The sequence below is a fragment of the Gymnoscopelus microlampas genome (assembly GCF_963454915.1).
Source record: "Gymnoscopelus microlampas genome assembly, chromosome: 16".
In the NCBI taxonomy this organism is placed as follows: domain Eukaryota; kingdom Metazoa; phylum Chordata; class Actinopteri; order Myctophiformes; family Myctophidae; genus Gymnoscopelus; species Gymnoscopelus microlampas.
Genome location: NC_139953.1, coordinates 1,010,115 through 1,036,090, shown reverse-complemented (window position 1 = coordinate 1,036,090; position 25,976 = coordinate 1,010,115). Strand labels below are relative to the sequence as shown.

Sequence of the window (25,976 nt, the reverse complement as noted above, 5' to 3'; positions counted from 1 at the left end):
TTCCGACGTTTACAGCACTTTTAAGTGTATATATATACAGTATATATACACACATATATACAGTACATATATATATATATATGTATATATATATATATATATATATATATATATATGTATATGTACTGTATATATGTCTTATGGTAATAGGGCAAGATGTTCCACAATAACTTGGCCCATGTCACTGCACGTGCCTAATCTACTGTCATAATAAAATACATCAAAGACCTGACCTGACAGAAAAGGTCAGGTCATGACAACAACAACAACAATGTTTAGATCCGGTTGTCCATCTTCATCAGGTTGTGTCAACAAGCATGTTCAAAGTTCCCTTTGATGTATTTTACTATGACAGTAGATGCATGGTAACCTATGGACTGTATCTTTTGATGTGTTCCTTTTTGATGTATGACCAGCCTGAGACATGCTGGGGGTGTAAATTAATATGATGTGATTTTGATCATATTTACCAAACTATTTTATATTTTACTACTGGAAAGAGTTGAGGGAGGCGGAGCGCTCTTCTTCTAGTTCTACCTTACCACCTGTTGGCAGTGACAAGAGAGGTACATCACACTTAATAAACAGTGAAAAAATGAATATTTTATAGTAATTATCAGTGGTGGAAAAAGTACTCAAATGTTTTACTTAAGTAAAAGTATCAATACTGCAATGTAGAAGTACTCTGTTACAAGTAAAAGTCCGGAATAAAAAATGTACTTGAGTAAAAGTACAAAAGTATTGGTATCAAAATGTACTTAAAGTACAAAAAGTAAAAGTACTAAAATGTTTGAAAAATAGCAGATCTACAAGCTCACAACGCGTCGCGATGCAACGCGTTGTGAGCTTGTAGATAGGCTATAGTACGAATTTCCAACCCGGTGCACACTACATGTACGTCAGGTCGGCTACGGCCCTCGCAAAAGACTCGGAGTTCCAGGATAGGTGTAAAGTAGATAATACTCAGACCTACTCAAACCTGTGTCTTTGATGTTTTTTTATTTACTACACAAATACAAACATACATTAACACACCTAGTAAGTAGACCATAGTTCTAAGCGGCCAGTTAACTACAATGTTAGTCAACTACGACCTTGCCAGCAGGCTCACATTCCACTAGCAAAGTCTAACCAGGTTAGGCAGTCAGGTCACGTTTTAAACCTACAGAAAGATTAAAATACAGAAACAACATTGACAATATTACCAACATGAATCTTCACACAAACAATAAACATATCAGCATATTTGACTATTAATCTTTGTGTATCAAGTGCTTTTCTACTCACTACTGATCTGTCCAGGGACTCCTCGAAACTGAACTCTCTCCCCAAAGTTTCCTCAGGGAGACAAAGAGATGTCATCACCCATTGTCATGTGACTTTCTCCTCAAATAGCATGCTCCGACTACCTCTCATCCCCCATAACATAGACATTGTTGTTGTTGTTGTTGTTGTCATTTGAGCCTCTCTCTCTCTTCTCTGGAGATAAGGAACTTATGGAATTCACGACCTACAGCCCTCCAAACAAGCAGTACTCCCCTTCATACATGTATGTATCCACCCCTGCCTTTAGATGTCGGCCTACCACTCTGGTATAATCCCAAATAAGCAGGAAATACACAGATTATAATAATCATAATTTCACAGGCATTGGAGGCGTGGAATAACTTAACAGCTATTTTGAAATAGCCCAGGTATAAAATAGGGCTAAAGTGGTTAATGTATGTTTTATAATGTAATCATTTATATCTGCAAAGTAACGTGCAACTAAAGTTCTCAAATAATTGTAGTGGAGTAGAAGTAAAATTATAGACAATTGGAAATACTCCAGTAAAGTAAAACATACTGTACCTCAAAATTATACTTAAGTACAGTACTTGAGTACATGTACTTAGTTATTTTAGCTCTAACCTTATATTTTACTACATGTTAATGCATTTATTTCATATTTACATGTCGATTTAAGCTCTGAAATTTCTGTCAGACATACTCTAGTATGTGAAGTGTCTAACTGGGCTATAAACTCATTTTATATATAAAAAAATGTTTTGAAAAAAATAAAGTTTTCTCCTTTCCTGAACAATGGGCACCAGCGAAATGACTGTCCTCCAGTCAAAAATGGTCACAATTGGACCAGAACATTGTGTACTATCCGTTTGTCAGTAAGTCCAACAAGTGGACAGACAAACTTTGTAGCCTATTTGTTTGAAATCAACGCCTTTTCAACGCCTTTGTTATTTACAAGGCCAGTTGTTCTCTCGTTCATGCAAAGTGTGATTAAGTCATGGACTAGACATGCTGGGGGGTGAGGAAGAAGAGAGCAATGACCCTCCACCTGCACAGGCTCCTAGGGCACCCTACAACGACCCTCAGTGCAGGCTGAATGCACACTTAGCAGGCAATGTACGTGTAGTGTTACCTCCCACCGCCCAAAAGCAGGGACCAACCAGGCGATGCAGGGTTTGTACCAAAAGGGGGGTGGGGGTACTGTACATGCTGTAATATCTCCTTACACCCGGGGGAATGTTTCACCAAGTACCACTCAGAGCTAAACTATGCTGAATAGTTCAAACTGTGACTATTCTACATATTATACATAAACAATATATAAACAGGTTAGCAGACCTGTTCATCGATCAGCACAGTGTCCACAAAACCCAGAGGTAAAAAACTATGCATCACCATTTAGTTAGAAAAAGGATAATTAGCTTGCTTCCAGTATAAATATATTTAAAAGTAGTCACAGTAAAATGAGAGGAAGAAAAATAAAAAACAACACCTTGGCCCCAATGGCAGAAATCAGTCAAAATGCTGCCCCAGCCCAAACGAATGATGCCAAACATGGACAATACTACAGTAGCTGACAATACTACAGCTCAGAATCAGTACAAATGTGGCATACTGTACAATATGTATTACAATTCAACAACAATTATGTCACAGCATGTTAGAACCCCCCCACCCACACACACACACACACACACACACACACACACACACACACACACACACACACACACACACATTTTCAGTACTACCGTACAACACAAAATCAGCCCAAAATATGGTGTACAAAGATGTGTTAGTCAAGTAGATCAGAAACCACCCACCACCCCATCTCAACACCAACAACAACAACAACAACAACAACAACAACAACAACAACAACAGTAATATGTAATAATATGTTAATTAAAGAAATAATGTATTATATGACACCATGGATGTGTAAATACAAATCTACATGTAAACCACAGAGAATCAGAATCCTGCTTGAATCCACTGTAAACCACTGGTTATTTCTGTTCCTCTTGTAATGCTGGTTTTCTATCCTATCTAATACTAGGATTAATAGGATAGAAAACCAGCAACAATAGAGGTCCTGTTAGAATAGAAAACGAGCAGTACAGAAGTCCTGGTAGGATATACAAACCATCATTATGAAGGACCAGGGTTTAGTGACTACTAGTCTCACCTAGAAACATCTGAGGAAATCTAAAATAAGAACAGCTGCTGACAAACCTACACCCACTGCTTTGAAGACAAATCATATCACCATACCAATTTGAAGTCTTTTCACTGGTTCTGCAATTATGTTTATTTTATTTTCCCAGACGTTTCAGTAGGCAGGGATCTTTGAGTGACCAGTGATTTAATCCATTGGTTTGTTTAAGTGTCCAGGACCAGTGAACAGTCCACTTCATAGAAGAGAAACTTGATGAGTCTGGAAGGAAGATTTAAATCCCTGAGGAGCTTTAACCTGTCAACACCAACCAGATGTCTGATCCTCAGTCTGCACAGCTGCATGAGAGGATGAGGAGGCACTGTAAACACGCACGCATGCACGCACACACACAGTAAATTACATATGTAACTAGTTCTTGTAAAAACATCTCAGTATGTATGTACAGTACCTAGCTGATCTAGAATCAGATCCGACCACAGCCTTTGACTGTTGGAGACTAGATAATCAACTTACCTGCTCTGATCTGGATTTCGGTCCAGAGTGGAGAAGAGACCAGATGTTCCATCAGTCTGGAACACAGCCTGGCGTGGCTGACGTAGTTTAACAGCAGAGAAACGAGAGGCCCCACCAAGTGACTGATGGACGGCTTGGACACAGCCTCACAGAACTAGACAGATGAGAAAACACACAACTAGACAGAGTAGTAAACGCACAACCAGACAGCCTAGAAAACTATGCTGCTGCTATCCCCTCTCTACCTCTCTGTTACTGCCCTACAGCCACCCTCAAACACAAACCATAACCTGAGGTCCCTAGACCCCTCCTCCTCTCTCTCTTCCTCTATTCACTCCTCTCTCTCAACTGATTCTTCAACCTCCTCCTTTCTCTTCACTATGTCATCTGTGTTTGACTGTCACTGCCCTCTCTCTTCCAAGCCAGCATGCCTGTGTCATTTCCACATTCTCCTCCCTCCTTAAACACCCACTCCCCACCCCCCTTCATCCCTCTGCTGAAGCTTTCGTCACCTAATTTGTTAACAAGGTTGATGACCTCAGAAGGTCTTTCTCTCATATTCCCACTAATCACTGGGGTGGCACCAAAAGTATTTCTCCTCCTACATGACTGGCCAGACTTTCTTGGAAAGGAAACTCCTGAGGGGCGACCTCGGCTTTCCCACCAGATCGTAGTAAATTTTGTGTAACGCACCCTTCTGTGACGCACAAAAAACTTTTTTGCCCCTAGTCATTTTCAAATAGCCTAAAAGCTCACAACGTGTTGATGAAGATCGGCTTGTTGAACTATTAAAAATAAAAAAAAATAAAAAAATAGTACAAAATGGCAAAGAACTTCAGGGATAATGGGTAAGGCACCGGCGAAAATATGGCCCTGAGTATATAACAACTGAATGGTCAGACCCTTCCTCACTCAGGAGACTATACTCCTTATCCAGGCCTCAGTCATAGCACCCCTGGATTTCAACCATCCAAAACGTGTAACGTGTCCCGTGTCGTCGTACCCCCCCCCCCCCATTCCACACCCTTCACTAGAATCTTCTCCCTCCTGACTCCAAGACAGACTGAAACACCCCTGCAGTAAGAACAGCAAACCAACTCCCAATTTGCCACCGTAGTCTGAAGAATCACCTTTTCAGACTCCTAGCACTCACCTCTTCAGACTCCACCTTATACCCCTAGCATTCTTCTCTCCTTGTATCCCTTCTTGTTTTTTGATAAATGCTGGTTTACTATGCATATATACTGTATGTTACTTATTCTCATGCTTTTGTTACTTAGATTTGTTTTTCTTGACCATCAATGTTAAGAATTTTATTTAGATAGCATGTCGTTTGAAACATATTATAGTTTGTTTACCTGGTGTCCTAGTTTCTGTGAGGCATTACATTGTTCTCACTGCACTCCACTTACAGTATGTGACCATTTACCCTGTTATTTGCTGTCCATGCTTCCTCTAATTACTCCAATCCATGACCATGACAACAATGGAAACAAACATAATTTTTTGTCATATGAAGAGTGAGCTTGAATAGAAACATAAGAGTGGTTTCACCTGGAGACGGCTCCATGGAGCATCATGGTTCCAGATTGTCTGCTCTTCACTGTGTGTTTGTGTGGGATGAGGCTTGCTGCCGTGAGCGCAGTGGAAACAGGAGCGAGCGTTGCAGCCGTGGTCCAGCAGCAGTTTGAGCATGGGGAGGTGCTCCATGCTAAGGAGCACCGCAGAGGGAAATTCAGAGGGCTGGGTGGAGATGGAGGCATTCACGTCAGCTCCATACTTCAGCAGAAGGGACACCACCCCCACAGAGCCTCTCCTGATGGCAACGAGAAGGGGCTTGGACAAGTCCAGGTTGGGGTTAGCTCCAGCCTCCAGCAGCATTTCAGTGGCTTCCAGGTTCCTGTTGTAGACGGAGAAGTAGAGCGCAGTGCTGTGTTTGTCCTTGTAAATCTTACGTCGTTCTTCAGACAGCTGGCAGTTGGGGTCGAATCCCGCGTCCAGGAGAAGTTCCATGATGTTATTGCAATTGTGCTCTGCGGCGATGTGCAGCGGGCTGATGCCACTACTTGTGATTCTGCTCCGGCTGGTGATGAGAATCAGCAGGGATACGATGCTGATGGAACAAAAAGCAGCCATTAACACCACAGGAACACAGAGAGACTAGTGTTTTTTTATATTACTGCAAGGCACCTTCATTGTAGAAGGTAAGTGATTGATTGTAAACAGAGAAGTGTCCTGACCGTGTATGAGCTTTCCGCACAGCAACATGGATGGGCAGAAGACCAGAATTGGTGGATCTGTTGACGTCTGCTTTGAGAGACAGGAGCAGCTCCACGGTGGACACATGACCATTCTTACATGCTTCATAGAGCGGTGTTGCACCGTCAGCTGCATTGCCGTTAATATCAGCACCTGAACACACAATAGAACACAGTCTCTTGTACTGCTAGAAAACCAGCAGTACTACAGGTCCTACTAGGATATAAAACTGGCAGTACTAGGGTGTCATCTACCTACCGTGTTTGAGAAGGTAGCGTAGTGTTTCCAACTTTCCACTTTGAGCAGCAGTGGACAGAGGAGTCATGCCGTAGTTGCTGGTTGCACTGATTTTGGCTCCTCCGACTTTAACCAACATCTCACAGATCCCCACGTTGTTCTGAGAAGCAGCTGCATGCAGCGCTGTATATCCCTGCATACTTGGGATGTTGACTGCTGCACCGTGGCTTAACAAAATGGCCACCAGCTCTGTATTGTTCTTCTCACATGCTGGGGAGAACAGACACTGTTTGGTAAAGATATACAATAGCTTCTGTTTAATTAGGCTGTACAGTTTGTTTGTGATTTGATTTCTGAACCATTTTGGTATTTTTCCTCTGCTACTTTCTTAACAAGCAGAGAAAATGCCTTCTTCAGAGACAATCGTGTATAATCGTGTATTTTTCAAGAATGACACTTTTTATTTTAAGATGAGTGGTAGCTTGTTCATTTGTTAACATTTTTATCAGAGGAAATACAGAGAGGGACACGGAACAGATTAACTAAAAGAGGATTCACCAGTATTTTTCTACCCTGGTTTCCGCACACCAGCTACCAATGAATGGTTATAGAGGCAGCAGTGGCTCAGGAGCAGCTACTTGGTAATAGGTAAGTCAATCAAATCCCTAACTGCTCCTGATGAGCAGGTTGGTGGCGTGCATGGTTTCCTGCCATCGGTATGTGAATGTGTGTGAATGGGTGAATGTAATGCACATTGTAAAGTGCTTTTGATGAAGGCACTACATACAAATGCACCATTTACCATTTTTCACCATCTTCACCCTTAGTAATCAGCTAAGTAGAATGACAACAAGAACCCTATGTGAATACAATGAACTTGTTGGTTGTATTGAGCACACAGACTTTACTAGGGGCCATGGTAGGATAGTAATCCAACAGTAGATTATTAGGGCCAAGCCCGCAGAACCGAGAGGGAGCAGTGAATTCCGTTGGATATGCTGGCCAATCAAAGGTACTGCAGCCTATTACGGCTGGGGCCAGACACATGGACGAGTAAAAACGGTTTCGACAAATTGGCTCGACTCATGAGCTTGCGCACAGAGTTGTGCATGGCGGTGACGCAGAACGCGTCACATAGGCCCCAAATAACCCCCGCCCGTTACTTTTCCCAACCCGGAGGAAGGGGTGAAAAGGGAGTATGCGCTGCGTGAGCAACTCCATACAAGTGGATGGGCGGGGATTTCCGGTGCCCTCTCTATTACTTTTAACTCTATGATTAGGGATTATGGTAGCATTGAAAACCAACACTGGAGGTCCTGGTAGGAGAAAAAAACAGCAGAGTTCAATAAGGAACTGTATTGGGAACGACTGAATAGACATAACACAGCTATTTGCCGCATTATCAATCACTAACTACAGCACAAACTGTGGTGTTTGTACCTTTTTTGAGAGGAGTATCTTGATTTTCATTCACAATTTCAGGATTAGCTCCTCTCTCCAGCAGCAGACGGACACAGCTTGCATGCTCATGATTGACCGCTAACATCAACGCTGTTTGTTTCCCTGCTGTTTTCTTGTTCAACATGCCAGGCTGGGCTGGAGGAAACAAGACACACTTAAGTAAACTGAGATAAGATAATAATAATAATCCCCAATAAAAATAATCCCACCACATCTTCTGTCAAAGTGGTCTTCAACAGGACAAGAAGAAAACAAGTGTTTGTTTTACCTGTGAGCAGCACTCTGAGACAGGCTTCCTGGCCATAGACGGCTGCCTGGTGGATTGCCAGCCAGCCAGGCTTACTGGACACCAGGTTGCATCCTGGGACGTTAACTAGCGTGCTGACTCTGTTAGCGTCACCAGTCTTTATCGCCGCTAACAGAGCATCCTCCACCCTAGAAAAAATGGCACCACATACACTGTAATGTTTTACAATCACACTGACTCTTAACGCCGACCATAGAAGTATTATCGATCTCTGGCTCTGGAGATCTTATGTTTCTCAAATTCTCTTCTATTTAATGTATTTATTTATGTATTTTTACTCTCCGTAGGAGAGTTTTGTTTTCACTTTCTAAATATGACACACCGATTGGTCAAGCCTCACGTGACACGTGACAATACGGTGAAATATTGTATAAATACATGGCATCACGACAGGAACCATCACGAAATGGCTGCATGGCTGATACATAATTGGCAAATAGGACAGATAGGACACTTATATAGACAGGAGGGATATGACACTTACACAGACGGATAGGACACTTACAGTACACAGACAGGACGGATAGGACACTTATACAGACAGGAGGGATAGGACACTTATACAGACAGGACGGATAGGACACTTATACAGACAGGACGGATAGGACACTTATACAGACAAGACGGATAGGACACTTATACAGACGGATAGGACACTTATACAGACAGGACGGATCGGACACTTATACAGACAGGATGGATAGGACAGTTAGAACATAAGAATTAGAACATTCCCAACATTCCCAACACAAGTCTGGTAAGAGTGAGGTAAGACAGGAACAATCACGAAATGGTTGAGAAATGGCGGATACTGTAACAATTGGATAGGACACTTACACAGACAGGACGGATAGGACACTTACACAGACAGGACGGATAGGACACTTATATAGACGGGAGGGATAGGACACTTATACAGACAGGACGGATAGGACACTTATACAGATAGAACATTCCCAACATTCCCAACAGCGGAGAGTTGTGCTCCGAGGAGCACTTTTTCTAGTTTATTTTCATTAGGACCCTATGCAAGGGGTATTCCTTGCACAAATAAATCACTGGTGAAAAATAGAAAATGGCTCAATAGTTTCCCCTACAAAATGTTTTAACTTTAAGCACCACAATACGGTTTTACCTATATAGGTAAAACCGTATTTGGCACGCACTTGTATCATGTTGAGATTTCAAAAAGCCTCTTGATGCCATGACCTAAAAACCCAACAGGAAGCCATTTTGAATTGATTGTGGTATTTGAGTGCTTTTTATGCTACTTACAGCATTTGTACTTGACCTATTCAGATCCGCCTCAAACTCTTACAATGAAAAGGGAAAAAAATAGTTTTTGCAAACGTGTCAACTGTCCATCTTTCACCACTAAACAATTAGTGCTTTGTAACTCGGCACGAGTCATGTCTTAAAGACGTCTAGGTGGCAATATTGAGTTATAGACATAACACCACCTACTGGTAACATGAATCAGTTTAGTCAGGGTGGCCGTAGCTCATTGCGTAGAGAGGCAATCTGGGAAACACAAGCCTACGGCCTACGTATCAAAGTGTCCCTAAGCAAGACACTTAACCCCTCACTGCTCCCTGAGGCACTGCCCCTAGTGGCCACTGCTCCTGATGCTTAGGATGGGTTAAATGCAGAGGACACATGTTACTTTATATTATTAATTTGGTCTGTGTTACTGGTGTTTTTGTTTCGGCCTGGTATGTTTTGCACCGTCCGTGCGTCCGTGCGTGCGTCCGTCCGTCCATCCGTCCGTCCGTGTGTGTGTGTGTGTGTGTGTGTGTGTGTGTCATTCTTTCTGTGGACAGCTAATCTCCGGCACCGATGGCTTGATCCCAGCGAAACTGAGCACACACACTCCCTGGATGCCAATTCAGAACCTCTACCCCAAATATTTCACATGGGCCTGTTATAGCGCCACCAGGAGGCCACAATAACCTACCTGACCTGGCGGAGACCTGTGCTACGAGGAGCACTTTTTCTAGTTTTATTTTTATTTTTCGACTGTCACGTTCCCCTTGAAGACAAAGCTGCAGCATAGTCCTACCAAACCCCATCTTCGCTCGGCTAGGTTAGGTCAATAAGAACACAATGATATCATATTAATTTGCACCTACCGGTCAGCACGCATTGTGGTCGGAGGATTGGGAGAACTGTAGTGAGCAGTGATAATGTGATCTTGTAGGGCGCTGGTGCTGTGAAGATGTTGGGTGCCTGGTTGAGTGCTGGTGCTGGGAAGGTGTGGAGTGCTGGGCTGTCTGACTTCCGGATTGGGTGGACATGGAGTCTGTCTGGTACCTGTGGATGGAGTGTTATTGTGGTCTTCACTGAGGCTGCGTTCGATGGCTATCTGGATCAGCTCCTCATCAGACAGGTTGGTGTAGACAGAATAGTCCTCAAACTCCAACGATGGACCAGAGGCTCCTGGCACAGAAAGGCCAGCTGTCTCCATGACTATGCTGATAAGGGAGAACAACAAGACAACAAAGAAATAATGTGATATTCCTGACCTGTTCCAAACAAATGATTGACAAATGTCCATCAGCTGCCATCCAATCACAAGATGTATGACTATAGAAGCTGACCAATCAGAATGTAGCTTATCACACTCTTGGTCCTTTTATCACTCCCCTCACCTGGGGCAAAAAAAAGGGTTGGGAATATGACAAATAAATATATATTAGTTGATCACCCGACATTCAGCATTAAAGGACAACTTTAGTTTTTTACAACCAAGGTTTATGTTTTAGATTGTAATTAAAGTAAATAAAATATGAGTGTTAAAATGTTTAAATGTACTGCTTTCTATAGTTTTAGCAATTTTCGCGATCTTTTTTTACAGTGGGCGGGGGCATTCTGTCCGGTGGCTACATATGTCTTCTTTTACACAATAGCCCGGTGTTTTCTTTAATACTATTTACAGTAGCTCTTCTAGCCCCCAATAACTCACATCTGGCCATCAAAGACTACAGGACCTTTTTTATTGTGTAAAAAATGCATATTTAGCCACCGGACAGAATGCCCCCGCCCACTGTAAAAAATATCGCAAAAATTGCCAAAACTGTAGAAAGCAGTAAATTAAAAAAAAATAACACTCATCTTTTATTTACTTTAATTACAAGCTAAAATATAAACCTTGGTTGTAAAAAACTAAAGTTGTCCTTTAAGGCCATGATGATGTACTTAATATCAGACACTAAACCATTCCCATCTCAATGCCAATAGTCTTTCAGAGGAAACAAAACAGACTAGGAAAGTGCGTTGCTCTGAGGGCAGGTCTCCGCCAAGCCAGGTTATCTAGGCCAGCACTTTTTGGAAGGCAGTTATAGACAACTGGAAAAGTATATGAGAAATCTGACTGATATATCTTTATCACATTACTTCAGAGATGCTGTGTACTGATTTGTATGATTTTTGGACAAAGGTTGTAGGAGTTGTAGCAAAAAGTGTGTTTTGAAGAAAACGCTAAGAGTGGAAGATCTAGTTTGCACAAAATAGTCTGCAATGACTCAAATCAAAAAAGACATGCATTTCCTTGACATTCGGATCAAATATTCTACCAAACCACAGCAATTTTTGTTAGGGCATCTCTATTCTACTCTCAAAACAGAGACCGAGGACATCTGAAGGATGCCACGACTTTGTAGACCTTTGTAGACTCCAGAATGTCCAGAAGGCTTCTGGTTGCTGCCCGCAACCAGTACAAAGCACTGGTGGGATCCAATCTTGACATCTTAATTCTGACATTATTCCGTTAGATTAGTGTGAGGTTAGGGTTAGGGATAGTCAGTTATAATGGGGCCAGTCGGACCAACGTGACATCAGAATAATGGGTCGTCGGAATAATGACACCTAAAGGCAATCAAGGGCATGGCACCCCTGCACCTTCAGGACATGATCCAACCCCAAACCCCATCTCTTCGAATAACTAACCGCAATATTAATATTAAGTAACAATAACATTCATAACTAACCACAGTGATAATGTGTAACCATTAGTAACACACTATTAATAACTATCCACAGTATTAATGTTAGAGGTTCTTACATTTATACTGAAGGTTGTGGTTAATCTCTCTTCTCTTCTCTGTCAGACTTGCAGACTGTATCTCTTTCTCTAACTTTATTCTTAGACTGTCACATGATTTCAGACACTTTATCCAATCCAGTCCAATCCAAGTTTATTCATGAAGCACATTTCAAAACATCTGAGTTGACCATAGTTCTCTACAGTCAATAAATGAAATAGAAGGACAATAAAACACAAACAAAGTCTGTCAAACTTTGTTAAAAGCCAAAGAATACAAATGAGTTTTAAGACAAAGTTTTAAAAACAGGTAGCGTAACCCTAACCCTCCTGGGCTTGAGTCCCATCGTAAGGATGCCAAGCAGCAACTGGTCAGTTGAACTCAGAGACCTTCAGAGGACATAAAGTTTACCAGACAAGTGTATACTGACGCTATACCAATAGAACTATTATAATACATTTAAATATAAAAATTATATATATATATATATATATATATATATATATATATATATATATATATATATATATATATATATATATATATATATATATATATATATATATATATATATCGAAAACGGCTACTGTACATCATGTCTGATGTCACTGAAGCCAAAAAATAAAGTGGCAAAAGAGAGTTCTGCTTGAGTGTTTCCTTCACAAAAAGTCGTTTTTCTCAGCTTTGTGTTCCCAGAGGTTTGTTTTTGGTGAAAACAAGCTATATTCAACTGCCGGAACATGCTAGAGACTTATTTTAAGTAGAGATTATCCACTTTCTTTTGAGATATTGTGTGTCATTTTAGTCCTAGCACAAAACATTCTGTGGCTCTTGAAATATTAGTAAAAAATCTCAAAATTGCTGGCACTGGGTGCAGACTTTACTGAAAAACTCTGGCAGTCAAAGAGTTAAACACAAATAAACATTGCACATGAGACATTTTGCTAAACACACATTCCATACATACAAAATGTCATAACCTATTGTACAATCTGGGAACCCATCGCCAAATGAAAAGGAAAAACAGCGCCCTCTGCTGTTTTTGACTATCTCAGTTGGCTCTGGGAGGAAGAATACGTAGCACCCGTGCGCAAGGAAACCGGGGTTTTTGTCTGCCTTCAGCCTTTCACTTCCGGTGGTGCGACTATGTTTTCATTCCCACTAACAATATTTCTACACGGAACACTAACACCACTTCTCCCAGAGAACATGGATCGTTTGGTTATAAGCCCACTTGTTTCTATGATAAAGGAAGTTAAAATGTGAATATCTTTCCGTGGTTTTGTCTGCATCGAGGACGCTATTGTTAAATGAGTTTCGGTTTGTTTAGAGTGGGGAAGGATCGGCGGACACGTAAATCCCGCCCACTACATTTCATTGGGTAAAGCACGGCCTGCTTCCTGATCTGAAGGCACGCCCACTTGTAGGCCAGTGCGTACGCGATATGAAGAACCCCCCCGACAGATTCAAACGCAGAGCAGAATCTGTTCTTGAGAACAGATTACCTATTGTATAATGAGAGGAAGAAAAATAAAAAACAACACTTTGGCCCCAATGCAGAAATCAGTCAAAATGCTGCACCAGACCAAACGAATAATGCCCAACATGGACAATACAGTAGCTGCATTACAGCTCAGAACCAGTACAAAACTACAAAATGTGGCATACTGTACAATATTTATTACAATTCAACAACGATTATGTCACAGCATGTCTCATGAGTATATTAGAACCCATCACCCACCCACACACACAACAACAACAACAACAACAACAACAATATGTTAATGACATTAATTCTCTTGCAGTGTGTTAAAGAACTAATTTATTATATGACACCATGGATGTGTAAATACAAATGTTTTTTATGTAGATAAAAAACACAGAGAATCAGAATCCTGCTTGAATTAACTGTAAACCAGCATAAATAGAGGTCCTGTTAGAATAGAAAACGAGCAGCACTTAAAGTCCTGGTAGGATATACAAACCATCAGTATAAAGGACCAGGGATGAGTGACTAGTCTCACGTAGAAACATCTGAGGAAATCTAAATTAAATGTACAGTAGGAGCTAGAACAGCTGCTGACAAACCTACACCCACTGCTTTGAAGACAAATCATATCACCATACCAATATGAAGGGGCACCATAAAGTCTTTTCACTGGTTCTGCAATTACGTTTATTTTATTTTATTTCCCCAGTATAGGCAGAGATCTTTGAGTGACCAGTGGTTTAATCCATTGTTTTGTTTAAGTGTCCAGGTCCAGGGAACAGTCCACTTCATAGCAGAGAAACTTGATGAGTCTGGAAGGAAGATCTAAATCCTGGACGACCTTTAACCTGCCAACACCAACCAGTTGTCTGATCCTCAGTCTGCACAGCTGCATGAGAGGATGAGGAGGCACTGTAAACGAAAACGCACACACGCACGCGCGCACACACACACACACACACACACACACACACACACACACACACACACACACACACACACACACACACACACACACACACAGTATATGACATATATATATGTAACTAGTTCTTGTAAAAACATCTCCAGCACCACATGTACCTAGCTGATCTAGAATCAGATCCGACCAGAGCCTTTGACTGTCTGTCTCTCCTACAATGTATGTTGGTTTCATTGGAGACTAGATAATAAACGTACCTGCTTTGATATTGATATCGGTGCAGAGTGGAGAAGAGACCAGATGTTCCATCAGTCTGGAACACAGCCTGACATGGCTGACGTAGTTTAACAGCAGAGAAATGAGAGGCCCCACCAAGTGACTGGTGGACGGCTTGGACACAGCCTCACAGAACTAGACAGGATAGAGAACAAACAACTAGACAGGATAGAAAGCACACAACTAGACAGAGTAGTAAACATACAACCAGACAGCCTAGAAAACTATGCTGCTGCTTTCCCTCTAACCTCTCTGTTACCCCCCTACAGATCTCAGATTACTACTGTACTTCATACTTCATAACCTTCTCTCTCTCTCTCTCTCTCTCTCTCGCGCGCGCTCTCTCTCTCGCGCGCGCTCTCTCTCTCTCTCTCTCTCTCTCTCACCTAAACCCAGCGTCACACTATCATCATAAAACGTAACCTGAGGTCCCTAGACCTCTGTTCCTCTCTCTGTTCCTCTATCCACTCCTCTCTCTCTCCCTTGATTCCTTTCCCTCCCTCTCAATCTCAACTGATTCTGCAACCTCCTCCTTTCTCTCCACTATGTCATCTGTGTTTAGTAAAAAATGGCAAAGAGGTTTAGGGATAATGAGTAAGGCACCGGCGAAAATATGGCCCTGAGTTTATAACATCCAAAGGGTCAGAACCTTCCTCACACAGGAGACTATACCCAGCTCCTTATCCTGGCCTCAGTCATCTCCAAGCTTGACTACTCTAACTCTCTCCTTATTGGCCTCCGTGCCGAGTCTTCCCTATAACACCCTGGACAACGCTCTTCCTCACTTGAATCTTCTCCCTCCTGGCTCCAAGAATGTGGAATAAACACCATTGCAGTAAGAACAGCAGACCAACTCCCAATTTCCCACCATATTCTGAAGACTCTTTTCAGACTCCTAGCACTCACCTCTTCAGACTCCACCTTATACCCCTAGCACTCTTCTTGCATCCCTTCTTGTCATATGTTTTCGATAGATGCTAGTGTACTATGCAGATATACTGTATGTTGGTTACTTATTCTCATGTGTTTGTTACTTAGATTAGTCTTTCTTGACCATCAATGTTAAAAATGTTATTTAGATACAGTAGCATATCGTTTGGACAAATGATCGTTTGTTTACCCGGTGTCCTAGTTTCTTTGAGGCACTACATTGTTCTCACTGCACTCTACTTATTTACCCTGTTGTTTGCTGTTCATGCTTCCTCTGCTTACTCCGATCCATGACCATGACAACAATGGAAACAAACATGCATTTACATTTTTGTCATATACTGTATGAAGAGTGATCTTGAATAGAAACATAAGAGTGGTTTCACCTGGAGACGGCTCCGTGGAGCATCACGGTTCCAGTTCCTCTGCTCTTCACTGTGTGTTTGTATGGGATGAGTCTTACTGCCGTAAACACAGTGGAAACAGGAGCGAGCGTTGCAGCCGTGGTCCAGCAGCAGTTTGAGCATGGGGAGGTGCTCCATGCTAAGGAGCACCGCAGAGGGAAATGCAGAGGGCTGGGTGGAGATGGAGGCATTCACGTCAGCTCCGTACTTCAGCAGAAGGGACACCACCCCCAAAGAGCCACTCCTGATGGCAACGAGAAGGGGCTTGGACAAGTCCAGGTTGGGGTTGGCTCCAGCTTCCAGCAGCATCTCAGTGGCTTCCAGGTTCGTGTTGTAGACGGAGAAGTAGAGTGCCGTGCTGTGTTTGTCCTCGTATATCCTACGTCGATCTTCAGACAGCTGGCAGTTGGGGTCGAATCCTGCCTTCAGGAGAAGTTCCATGATGTTATTGCAATTGTGCTCTGCGGCGATGTGCAGCGGGCTGATGCCGCAACTCGTGATTCTGCTCCGGCTGGTGACGGGAATCAGCAGGGACACAATACTGAAGGAACAAAAAGCAGTTAAATTAAATCCACAGGAACACAGAGAGACTGGTGTGTTTCATTACTGGAAGGCACCTTCATTGTTGAAGGTAAGTGATTGAACAGAGAAGTGTTCTGACCTTGTGTGAGCTTTCTGCACAGCCACATGGATGGGCAGAAGACCAGACTTGGTGGATCTGTTGACGTCTGCTTTGAGAGACAAGAGCAGCTCCACGGTGGACACATGACCATTCTTACATGCTTCATAGAGCGCCGTTGCACCGCTAGATGCAGCACCGTTAATATCAGCACCTGAACACACAATAGAACACAGTCAGTCTGTCTGTCTGTATGTCCATCCAACATTTGATATAACCTCTAGTACAGCTAGAAAACTAGCAGAACTAAAGGTCCTGGTAGGTAGGATAGAAAACCAGCAGTATGGGTGTCATGCACCTACCATGTTTGAGAAGGAAGCATATTGCTTCTAACTTTCCATTCTGAGCAGCAATGGAGAGAGGAGTCATGACATAGATGCTGACTACGCTGAGTTCGGCTCCGGCTTTGACCAACATCTCACAGATCTCCACGTTGTTTTGTAAAACTGCTTCGTGCAGCGCTGTATATCCCTGGATACATGGCGTGTTGACTGCTGCACCGTGGTTCAACAAAATTTCCACCAGCCCCGCATTGTTCCTCTCACATGCTGGGGAGAACACACTTGGTTAACATTATACAATAGCTTCTGTTGAAGTAGGCTGACCATTTTTGAACTACTTGTACTTTCTTAACCCATGTTTTGGGGTTCTTGTTGCTATGTACAGTATATATCAACAAACATTTGTTGTAATTGTCTCCGCCAGGAGACTATGTTTTCGTTCTCGTCCTTCCGTGTGTCCACCAAGCTAACATTGGTCAAGCTTCACGTGACACGTGACAATATGTTGAAAGGGTGTGCTTTGATTGGCTAGCGAGACGCATGATGAAATAGAGTTCTATAAATAGGTATGTCACTTCAAAAGATCATTTATATCTTTTGAAGTGAGGTAAGACAGGATTAATCAGGAACAGTACTGGCGGAGACCTGTGCTCCGAGGAGCACATTTTCTAGTTTTTGGGGCGGTGTAACCGCCCCCTATTAGTGAGGTTTGGACACTGACCAATCCTGCACCGTGATTGGCCAATAGTCTACAACGCAGTCTACAACCCTAACCCTTCCACAGTCAATGCAAATCTATACTTTTGCAAAGTCAGCCAATCACATTACAGCTAGTGTCATCACCACTAGCTGTAATGTGATTGGCTGACTTTGCAAATTCAGGACTGTGATTGGCTAGCGAAACACATGACACATGTGAAGCCCTATGAATAGCAGTATGGACTTAAAAAAATCACACCTGTGTGAAGGTAGCGGCGCCTTTGATACATTTTGTCATCAATAAGTGTTTATAATATGTTTATAGCCACGTGTCACGTGAAGCTTGACCAATCACTTTGTTGACGTGTCTGACCAATCAGAACGTTGACGCAAAAGCCAGGTATAGAGGGCTAGCGCCGCTAAAAACACATTTATGTTTCTTTTAAGTGAGTCATGTTGTGATGACCACACACCGCCCACTTCACACTGGGTGTGATTTTTGGGGCGGTGTAGCCGCCCCCTATAAGTGAGTTTTGGACACCGACCAATCCTGCACCGTGATTGGCCAATAGTCTACAACGCATTGTATACCCCCTAACCCTTCCATTGTTAATGCAAATTGATACTTTTGCAAAGTCAGCCAATCACATTACAGCTAGTGTCATCACCACTAACTGTAATGTGATTGGCTGACTTTGCAAATTCAGGACTGTGATTGGCTAGCGAAACACATGACACATGTGCAGCCCTATGAATAGCAGTATGGACTTTAAAAAAAGTAATTTATCCTTTTTTTAAAGTGAGTCATGTTGTGATGACCACACACCGCCTACTTCACACTGGGTGTGATTTTTTTTTATAAATTTGAATAAAGTTTTTCAGAAAACCTAGGTCAGGATTTAGAAGGCGTTTTTAGAATCGGCCTCAGGTCTAAATGGGTTAAAATGCAAAGACGAATGTTAAGAATGTTTTGACATTTGACTACGAAGCCTGCCTTCTTCACTGGCAAAAGTTTTAGTCACAAGTTGTAGTTTTTATTCTACGTCAAGATTGATACATTTTCATTTTAAGGTGAGCGGGTATTTCAGTTTGTATCAAGAGAAATATAGAAAGCTAAGACGGTGAAGGTATAGATGAAGCAATGGAGGATTCACCAGTGGTTTTCAACCTCTCTCAAGTACCCCTGGTTCTTTTAGCTCCTGCATACGTATACAGCTACTGTAGTTAAGTGGACCAATTAATGGTTATAGGGGCAGCAGCAGCTTTTTTGATTGATTGATTGATTGATTGGTTGATTATAACCAATAAACCGTAAACCAGCCAGAACACCACTGCGTCCACAGTATGAAAAAATGCTTACGGTTCCAGTAAACCCCCAAAAAACTAGAACAGGAGGTAGAGCATTTAAGTTTCAAGCACCTCAGCTGTGGAACCTTCTCCCAGTCTCAGTCCGTAAAGCAGACACACTCTGTATATTTAAAACTAGACTAAAAACCTTTCTCTATGATAAAGCCTATAGCCGAAGTGTATAGACTCAGTCCCCCTATAGTCATCCTCTCTCCCCCACCTTCCCCTTTCTCCTCTCTCCCCTCGTCCTCTCTCTTCCCGTCCTCCCTTTGGTTGTGTGGGTTTGTGTCCCATTGGTACAATCGTAATTAACCCTGTACGGATTCACGCTCTAGTAAGGCCTGCCACTAATTCTACAACCGGGGACTCGTTCCCCGGAGTTTCTTCTACCACCCACGTCGCAGGTCCATGGACTATTACTATGGACCCCCAGCTGCGGCTCAAGACTGTGACTGCGGACCGGGCCTGGGCCTCTCCATGGAGTCTATGGACTGTTACTACAGACCCCCAGCTGCGGCTCAAGACTGTGACTGCGGACCGGACCGGGCCTCTCTCCATGGAGCACGACCTGGACACGACCGTGGACTTCTACTACACTACACTATACCGCATATTATATTATCTTAAACATTTTTATATTATTCCATTATATACTGCATACACACTATTGCTGTACTATATTATACTATCATATGCTAGTATCTTACACTATTATATTTGCTATTATTGTTATTGTTACTGCTTGCACTGTATCTCTTTCTGTCTCTCCTCTGTCTCTCCCTTTCTCTCTCTCTTATTTCCCCCAACACGGTCGAGGCAGAAGGCCCCCGCCCTAGAGCCTAGGGTCTGCCTGACGTTTCTTCCTGTTGAATTAAGAGGGAGTTTTTCGTTGCCACTGTCGCAAAATTGCTTGCTCAGGGTGGGATGTTGGGTCTCTTCTCTACATGTAAAGTGTCTTGAGACAACTTGTTGTGATTTGACACTTTAATAAAATTGAATTGAATTGAATTGAATTATATTGAATACTGTATTAACAAATGGCAAACAGTACAGCAGTACAATTACACAAGTAATGTTAAAAGGATGACACAAAAAGCCCAGAGGGCTCGTTTCCATTGTGGTCCTATGTATTCAATTCAGCTCAGGAGGTAGAGCGGCCACTTGGGAATCGGAATGTTCCTGGTTCAATTCCTGGCTCCACCTAATAATCAGGTTGGTGCCTTGCATGGTTTCCTCTGCCATCAGTGTGTGAATGGGTGACTCCCTCTTCCTTTGGTGTGTCGCTCAAGGTGGCGCCTAAACCCATAACCTTTAACTTCACAAAAACTAAGCCTAAACCTAACCTTAACCCTAACCTCACAAACACTAGCCCTCATTTATCAATGGAGCGTGAAGAACGGCTTATTTTTGCCTTAAATATGGCCGTAGGCCAACGTCCAAGTGGCATTTATCAAGCGATCCTATACAGCCAATCCTAGCGTACATTTGGTTGGAGCTTTGATAAATCTGACGGCTGAAAACGAGCGTCATTTAAATAACACGCCCTTAAATATCCTTGAAACGCCCCGATTTTACGAGATGAAGAACCATAATACGACCAAACAAAGCATGAAAAGCCAATAAGAAAGAGTTTTATTTACAATTATTTATAATTATTAGTTACGTTAATGTTTGGGCTGGGATGCTTTCCAGCAGGGGCCTCAGTGCGGCTGCAGAGTTCATGTGCAGGGCTGGGCTGAAGCTGTGAAACCCCCCCCCCCCCCCCCCGTTGATAAAACGGCCCGGGGGGTGGTGGGCCAGTTCGGACCAAAATGCCAGGGCAGAATTTTGGTCCCAGTACGGCCCTGACCATAGGACAAGCTACTGTAAGTTTGTAAACCTCACTGTGCATGAAAAGATGGTCGGGAGTCGCGACTCCTGGAAAATGCTCTCGCAAAAGCGCTCGTATATTTTGAAAATAGCAGATCTACAAGCGCACAACGCGTCGCGATGTGACACTTGTGAGCTTAAACCAACGTCAGGATATATTGATAAATGCCAAAAGTTGTGGTGATCTCGCCGTACGCCCATTATTTGGTCTGCACCAATGCTTATTTTTTGCCTTACGTAAATCTGGCCGTAGGCCAACGTCCAAGTGGCATTTATCAAGCGATCCTATACAGCCAATCCTAGCGTACATTTGGTTGGAGCTTTGATAAATCTGCGTCATTTAACTAGCACGAGCGCCATTTAAATAACACGCCCTTAAATATTCTCGAAACGCCCCGATTTTACAACATGAAGAACCAAAGTACGACCAAACAAAGCATGGAAAGCCAATAAGAAAGCGTGTCCCCCACTCACCTCGCCTCGCTGCCTGTCAAGTCACACACAAACACACACACACGCACACCACACGCACACACACACACACACGCACACACACACACACATACACACACACACACACCTACTTGCAAGCCAAACTGCGTAACGGTACAATCTTTGTCAAGTAGGCTAGTAGCCTACATGTATGACAGATTATGACACCAATCACATCGCCATGAATGGAATGTTTGTATATTCATTTATTTAACCCATACCGAGCAGTGATATTCCCTGTGAGACTCGGGCTGCAGTCAGTCCAGTGCCACCACGTTACGAATGAAGTCAACAACTGCCTCCGACCTGACGTGAGATCTGAGCAGGCCGTACGCTAAAGTCAAAGTCAGGATGTATTGATAAATGCCGAAAGTTGCGGTGATCTCACCATACGCCCATTATTTGGTCTACACCGCGTTGATAAATGAGGGCCACTATGCCTAACCCTAGGCATAGTGAAAATAATTGTGAACACATTTTAACGTGATACAACCTCTCCACCACTAGAGGCTAATAAATTGAGTAGCGATGTGTTCTGGGATGGAGTTCAAGGATCAACCTATTTATTTTGAGGATATTTTGAGTCCTGGTATTTTATAGAAAACCCGCAGTACTGGGGGTGGTTATGGTAGGACAGAAAACCAGGGATCATTGTAGGATAGAAACCAAGCAGTAGGGGTCTCTAAGGGACAGCATTTGATTTGGCATTAGGAACCCGTTGCGACCACATGCCCTTGCTGAATAGACATACGTACCACTGCTAATTCCTGCATCATCAATGACAAACTGCAGCACAAACTGTGGTGTTTGTACCTTTATAGAGTGGAGTCTCTCGATCTTCATTCACAATTTCAGGATCAGCTCCACTCTCCAGCAGCAGACGGACACAGCCTGCATGCTGTTTATCGACGGCTAGCATCAACGCTGTCTGTTCCTTCGCTGTTTTCTTGTTCACCATACCATACTGGGCTGGAAGAAACAAGACACACTAAACTAAACAGAGAGAAGGTCAAAGAATCCCCTGAAGAACCATGTCTCCTCTCTCCTGTCGAAATGTTACTAAGGAGGACAATAAGAAAACACCTGTTACCTGTGTTACCTGTCAGCAGCACTCTGAGACAGGCCTCCTCGCCATGGAAGGCAGCCTGGTGGATGGACAGCCAGTCAGGCTTACTGGACAACACATGGAGCTTGAGTAGCGTTCTTATCGCCCTTATCTTTGCAAACTGAGGTTCCTCCTCCCTAGAAAACAATACACAACCACATACTGTAATGTAAACAGTAAACATTACCACATACTGTAATGTTTTACAATCACACCTTTGTGTCATGCCGAGTCTGACCATGGAGCGATTATGAATGTTGTTCAGGAGCTAAGCCTTATAGGCTCTATGCACAGCAGCCATATTGGAAAGAAATTGGGCCTCTTCTTACTTCCTTCACAGGTGTTACCAATGATACTAATGTAATGAAGGCTCTGTTCCATTCTGGTCAGGGTGCTGATATCGTGCATGTTGGCTCACTAGAAACACTCCATTTTGGTTTCCAAATGGCCCCTTATGGTGGGTGTGTAACTCTGAGAGTGTACAAATGGAACCAAATGGACCCGTACGGGTCCATTTGGTTCCATTTGTACACTCTCAGAGTTATGGGGGTCCTTGAAAATAAGACAACCACTGTGCTAAACTAAATGGAACAGAGCCTCAATTAGTATTATTGGTAACACCTGTGAAGGAAGTAAGTAAGGGGCCCAATTCATTCCCAATATGGCTGCTGTGCATAGAGTCAATCACATTTTGAAGGCCTAAACATGTTCAAAAAGCACACGCATCAGAAATGGTGAAAACCTTATCGGTCTTGAGAAAAATGTTTCAATAGCGACCGAATTACAAAATGTAAATGTAAACAAATGTGTACGCTCGTGTATGACCAGTCTTACAAAAAAAATCCCAGGCAGGCATGGAGGCCATTCCCTAAACGCAACAGCAATTAGGACGTTTTCAATTCATAGCTTGTAGATCGGCTATGTTCGGCCCACAGCTAATGCATTTTCACTGCATCACGGCCCACCAAAATATTTTTTTTGTCAACTAAATCAACTGTTGACTAAAACCTCATGATATTTAGTCAACAAAAACTAAATGGAATTTTATTCAAAAGACTATGACTAAAACTAAATCAAAATGTGCCGTCAAAATTAACAAATGTACCATAGTCACTGTTTGAATATGATTGTGTGCATTACTGATGTAGTGGTGTGTTACTGATGTTACTGTTTTTTTTTACTGATGTGTTACTGATGTGTTGATGTTTATTGACTCTTCTGCTAATAATTAAATTATACTTCCACTAACCTATTAGGGTAACCTATATGAAATGAACAGATGTTTTAATTCACATGTCCGACGGACACCTACACATCTGGAGGCTTTGAAGTTGGAGGATTTCGGGAACTGTAGTTAACGCTGGTGCTGTGAAGATGTCGGGTGCCTGGTTGAGTTCTGGTGCTGTGAAGATGTTGGGTGCTGGGTTGAGTTCTGGTGCTGTGAAGATGTTGGGTGCTGGGTTGTCTGACTTCTGGATTGGGTGGACATGGAGTTTGTCTGGAATCTGTGGATGGAGTGTTATTGTGGTCTTCACTGATGCTGCGTTCGACGGCTATCTGGATCAGCTCCTCATCAGACAGGTTGGTGTAGACAGAATAGTCCTCCAACGATGGACCAGAGGCTCCTGGCACAGAAAGGCCAGCTGTCTCCATGCCGATGCTGATATGGGAGAATAACAAGACAATTGCAGTCCAGGAGTTGCAAGCACATCCAAATATTACGACGGGTGCTGGATCACAAAGGCGAACACTGAGAAAAGATCCGCACACCATCTTCGATGCTCTGTGGTCTTCGTCACGTACAATAAACAGCATGTATAGGTGCAGGCATTTGTAGGGAAAGGTTGGCAGAGCTCAGTGAATGAAAGACACCTTCACACCGATTTCTTTTTACCGCTTCTTCTCCCCCAATAGGCTCTATGCACAGCAGCCATATTGGGAATAAATTGGGCCCCTTCCTTACTTCCTTCACAGGTGTTGCCAATGATACTAATTAAGGCTCTGTTCCATTTAGTGTGGCACAGTGGTTGTCTTATTTTCAAGGACCCCTATAACTCTGAGAGTGTACAAATGGAACCAAACGGACCCTTACGGGTCCGTTTGGTTCCATTTGTACACTCTCAGAGTTACACACCCACCATAAGGGGCCATTTGGGAACCAACATGGAGTGTTTCTAGTGAGCCAACATGTAAGATATCAGCACCCTGACCAGAATGGCAGGAAGTAAGAAGAGGCCCAATAACTTTCCAATATGGCTGCTGTGCATAGAGCCAATTTAGTTGTTATGCCAAATGATTCCTCCTCACACACACTTCTGTGTTGTCACTGCTGTTATATCCTACTGATTCACCCACCAGTGAGGAGCCCCCAATGGGAGGACGTAGAGCCAGATGCACCACGGTGGGCAGGCACTTTACCAATAATCATATTTGAACTGGGGCTCCCCACCTGGTACTTGGAATTGTAGGCATTACATTTAGTTTGACTCGGTTCCACAGATAAATATTGTGAAAATAGCTTCTAGTTTGGCTATTTTCATCATGTTTGCCTCTTTCTTGCGTGATATTTGACAATTTGGCCAATTTGGTATTAAAAAGGTCTTACAAGTCATTCAATTGTAACTTTAGAAATGTACAGATACCCTGTATGTTGGTTTGTTTACTGTTGAGTGAGAAAACAATGTTGCACATTAAGCTAATCATCTGGGGACCCCCAGTTTGGCAACCACCGCCGCACAGAAACAAAAACAAATATGAAGGAATTAAACGGACTAACCACAGTATTAATGTTAAGTAACCATAGTGTTCATAACCAAACTAGTGTGGTATAACTATGAGAGTGACGACACTAGCATAGACTCCCATTGTAAGAATGGAATGCGGAAATGCGCTTTCAATGAGGAAGTTCCAATGTGTGGAACTACAGCCCATAGCGGCCCACTTTGTGGCGAGATCAAAGTGTGACGTGTCTCTCTCTTATACGGCTGAACCAAACCATAGTAGTAATGCTAAGTAACCATAGTGTTCATAACCAAACCATAATGTTAAGTAACCATAGTGTTCATAACTGTCCACAGTATTAATGTTAAGTAACCTTACCTTTATACTGGAGGTTGTGGTTAATCTCTCTTCTCTTCTCTTCTCTTCTCTTCTCTTCTCTTCTCTTCTCTTCTCTTCTCTTCTCTTCTCTTCTCTTC

General features: G+C 42.8%; 2 protein-coding genes across 3 annotated transcripts; both read right to left on the bottom strand.

The window, feature by feature from the left end:
- Positions 1–489: 489 nt before the first annotated feature.
- LOC311062572 (ankyrin repeat and SOCS box protein 2-like) lies at positions 490–12,328 on the bottom strand (the record flags this gene model as incomplete). Its single annotated transcript, XM_084081712.1, has 9 exons — positions 12,304–12,328; positions 10,373–10,714; positions 8,205–8,371; positions 7,916–8,071; positions 6,497–6,745; positions 6,220–6,391; positions 5,534–6,092; positions 3,980–4,133; positions 490–545 (listed from the first exon to the last, which is right to left on the bottom strand). Exons 2-9 carry the CDS (start codon positions 10,705–10,707, stop codon positions 490–492), a joined length of 1,848 nt encoding a protein of 615 aa, XP_083937838.1. The 5' UTR covers positions 10,708–10,714; positions 12,304–12,328.
- Positions 12,329–13,023: 695 nt separating this feature from the next.
- On the bottom strand, positions 13,024–25,976 carry LOC311063871 (ankyrin repeat and SOCS box protein 2-like). Of its 2 annotated transcripts, none has more exons than XM_084083487.1 (9): positions 25,879–25,976; positions 24,092–24,439; positions 22,765–22,916; positions 22,488–22,643; positions 17,289–17,534; positions 16,969–17,140; positions 16,290–16,848; positions 14,955–15,108; positions 13,024–14,687 (listed from the first exon to the last, which is right to left on the bottom strand). In XM_084083487.1, the coding sequence occupies exons 2-9, from the start codon at positions 24,430–24,432 to the stop codon at positions 14,533–14,535; spliced, it is 1,935 nt and encodes a 644-aa protein (XP_083939613.1). In that variant the 5' UTR covers positions 24,433–24,439; positions 25,879–25,976; the 3' UTR covers positions 13,024–14,532. The 2 variants fall into 2 exon arrangements, with proteins under 2 accessions (XP_083939613.1, XP_083939614.1); XM_084083488.1 differs by having other exon boundaries at positions 22,774–22,916.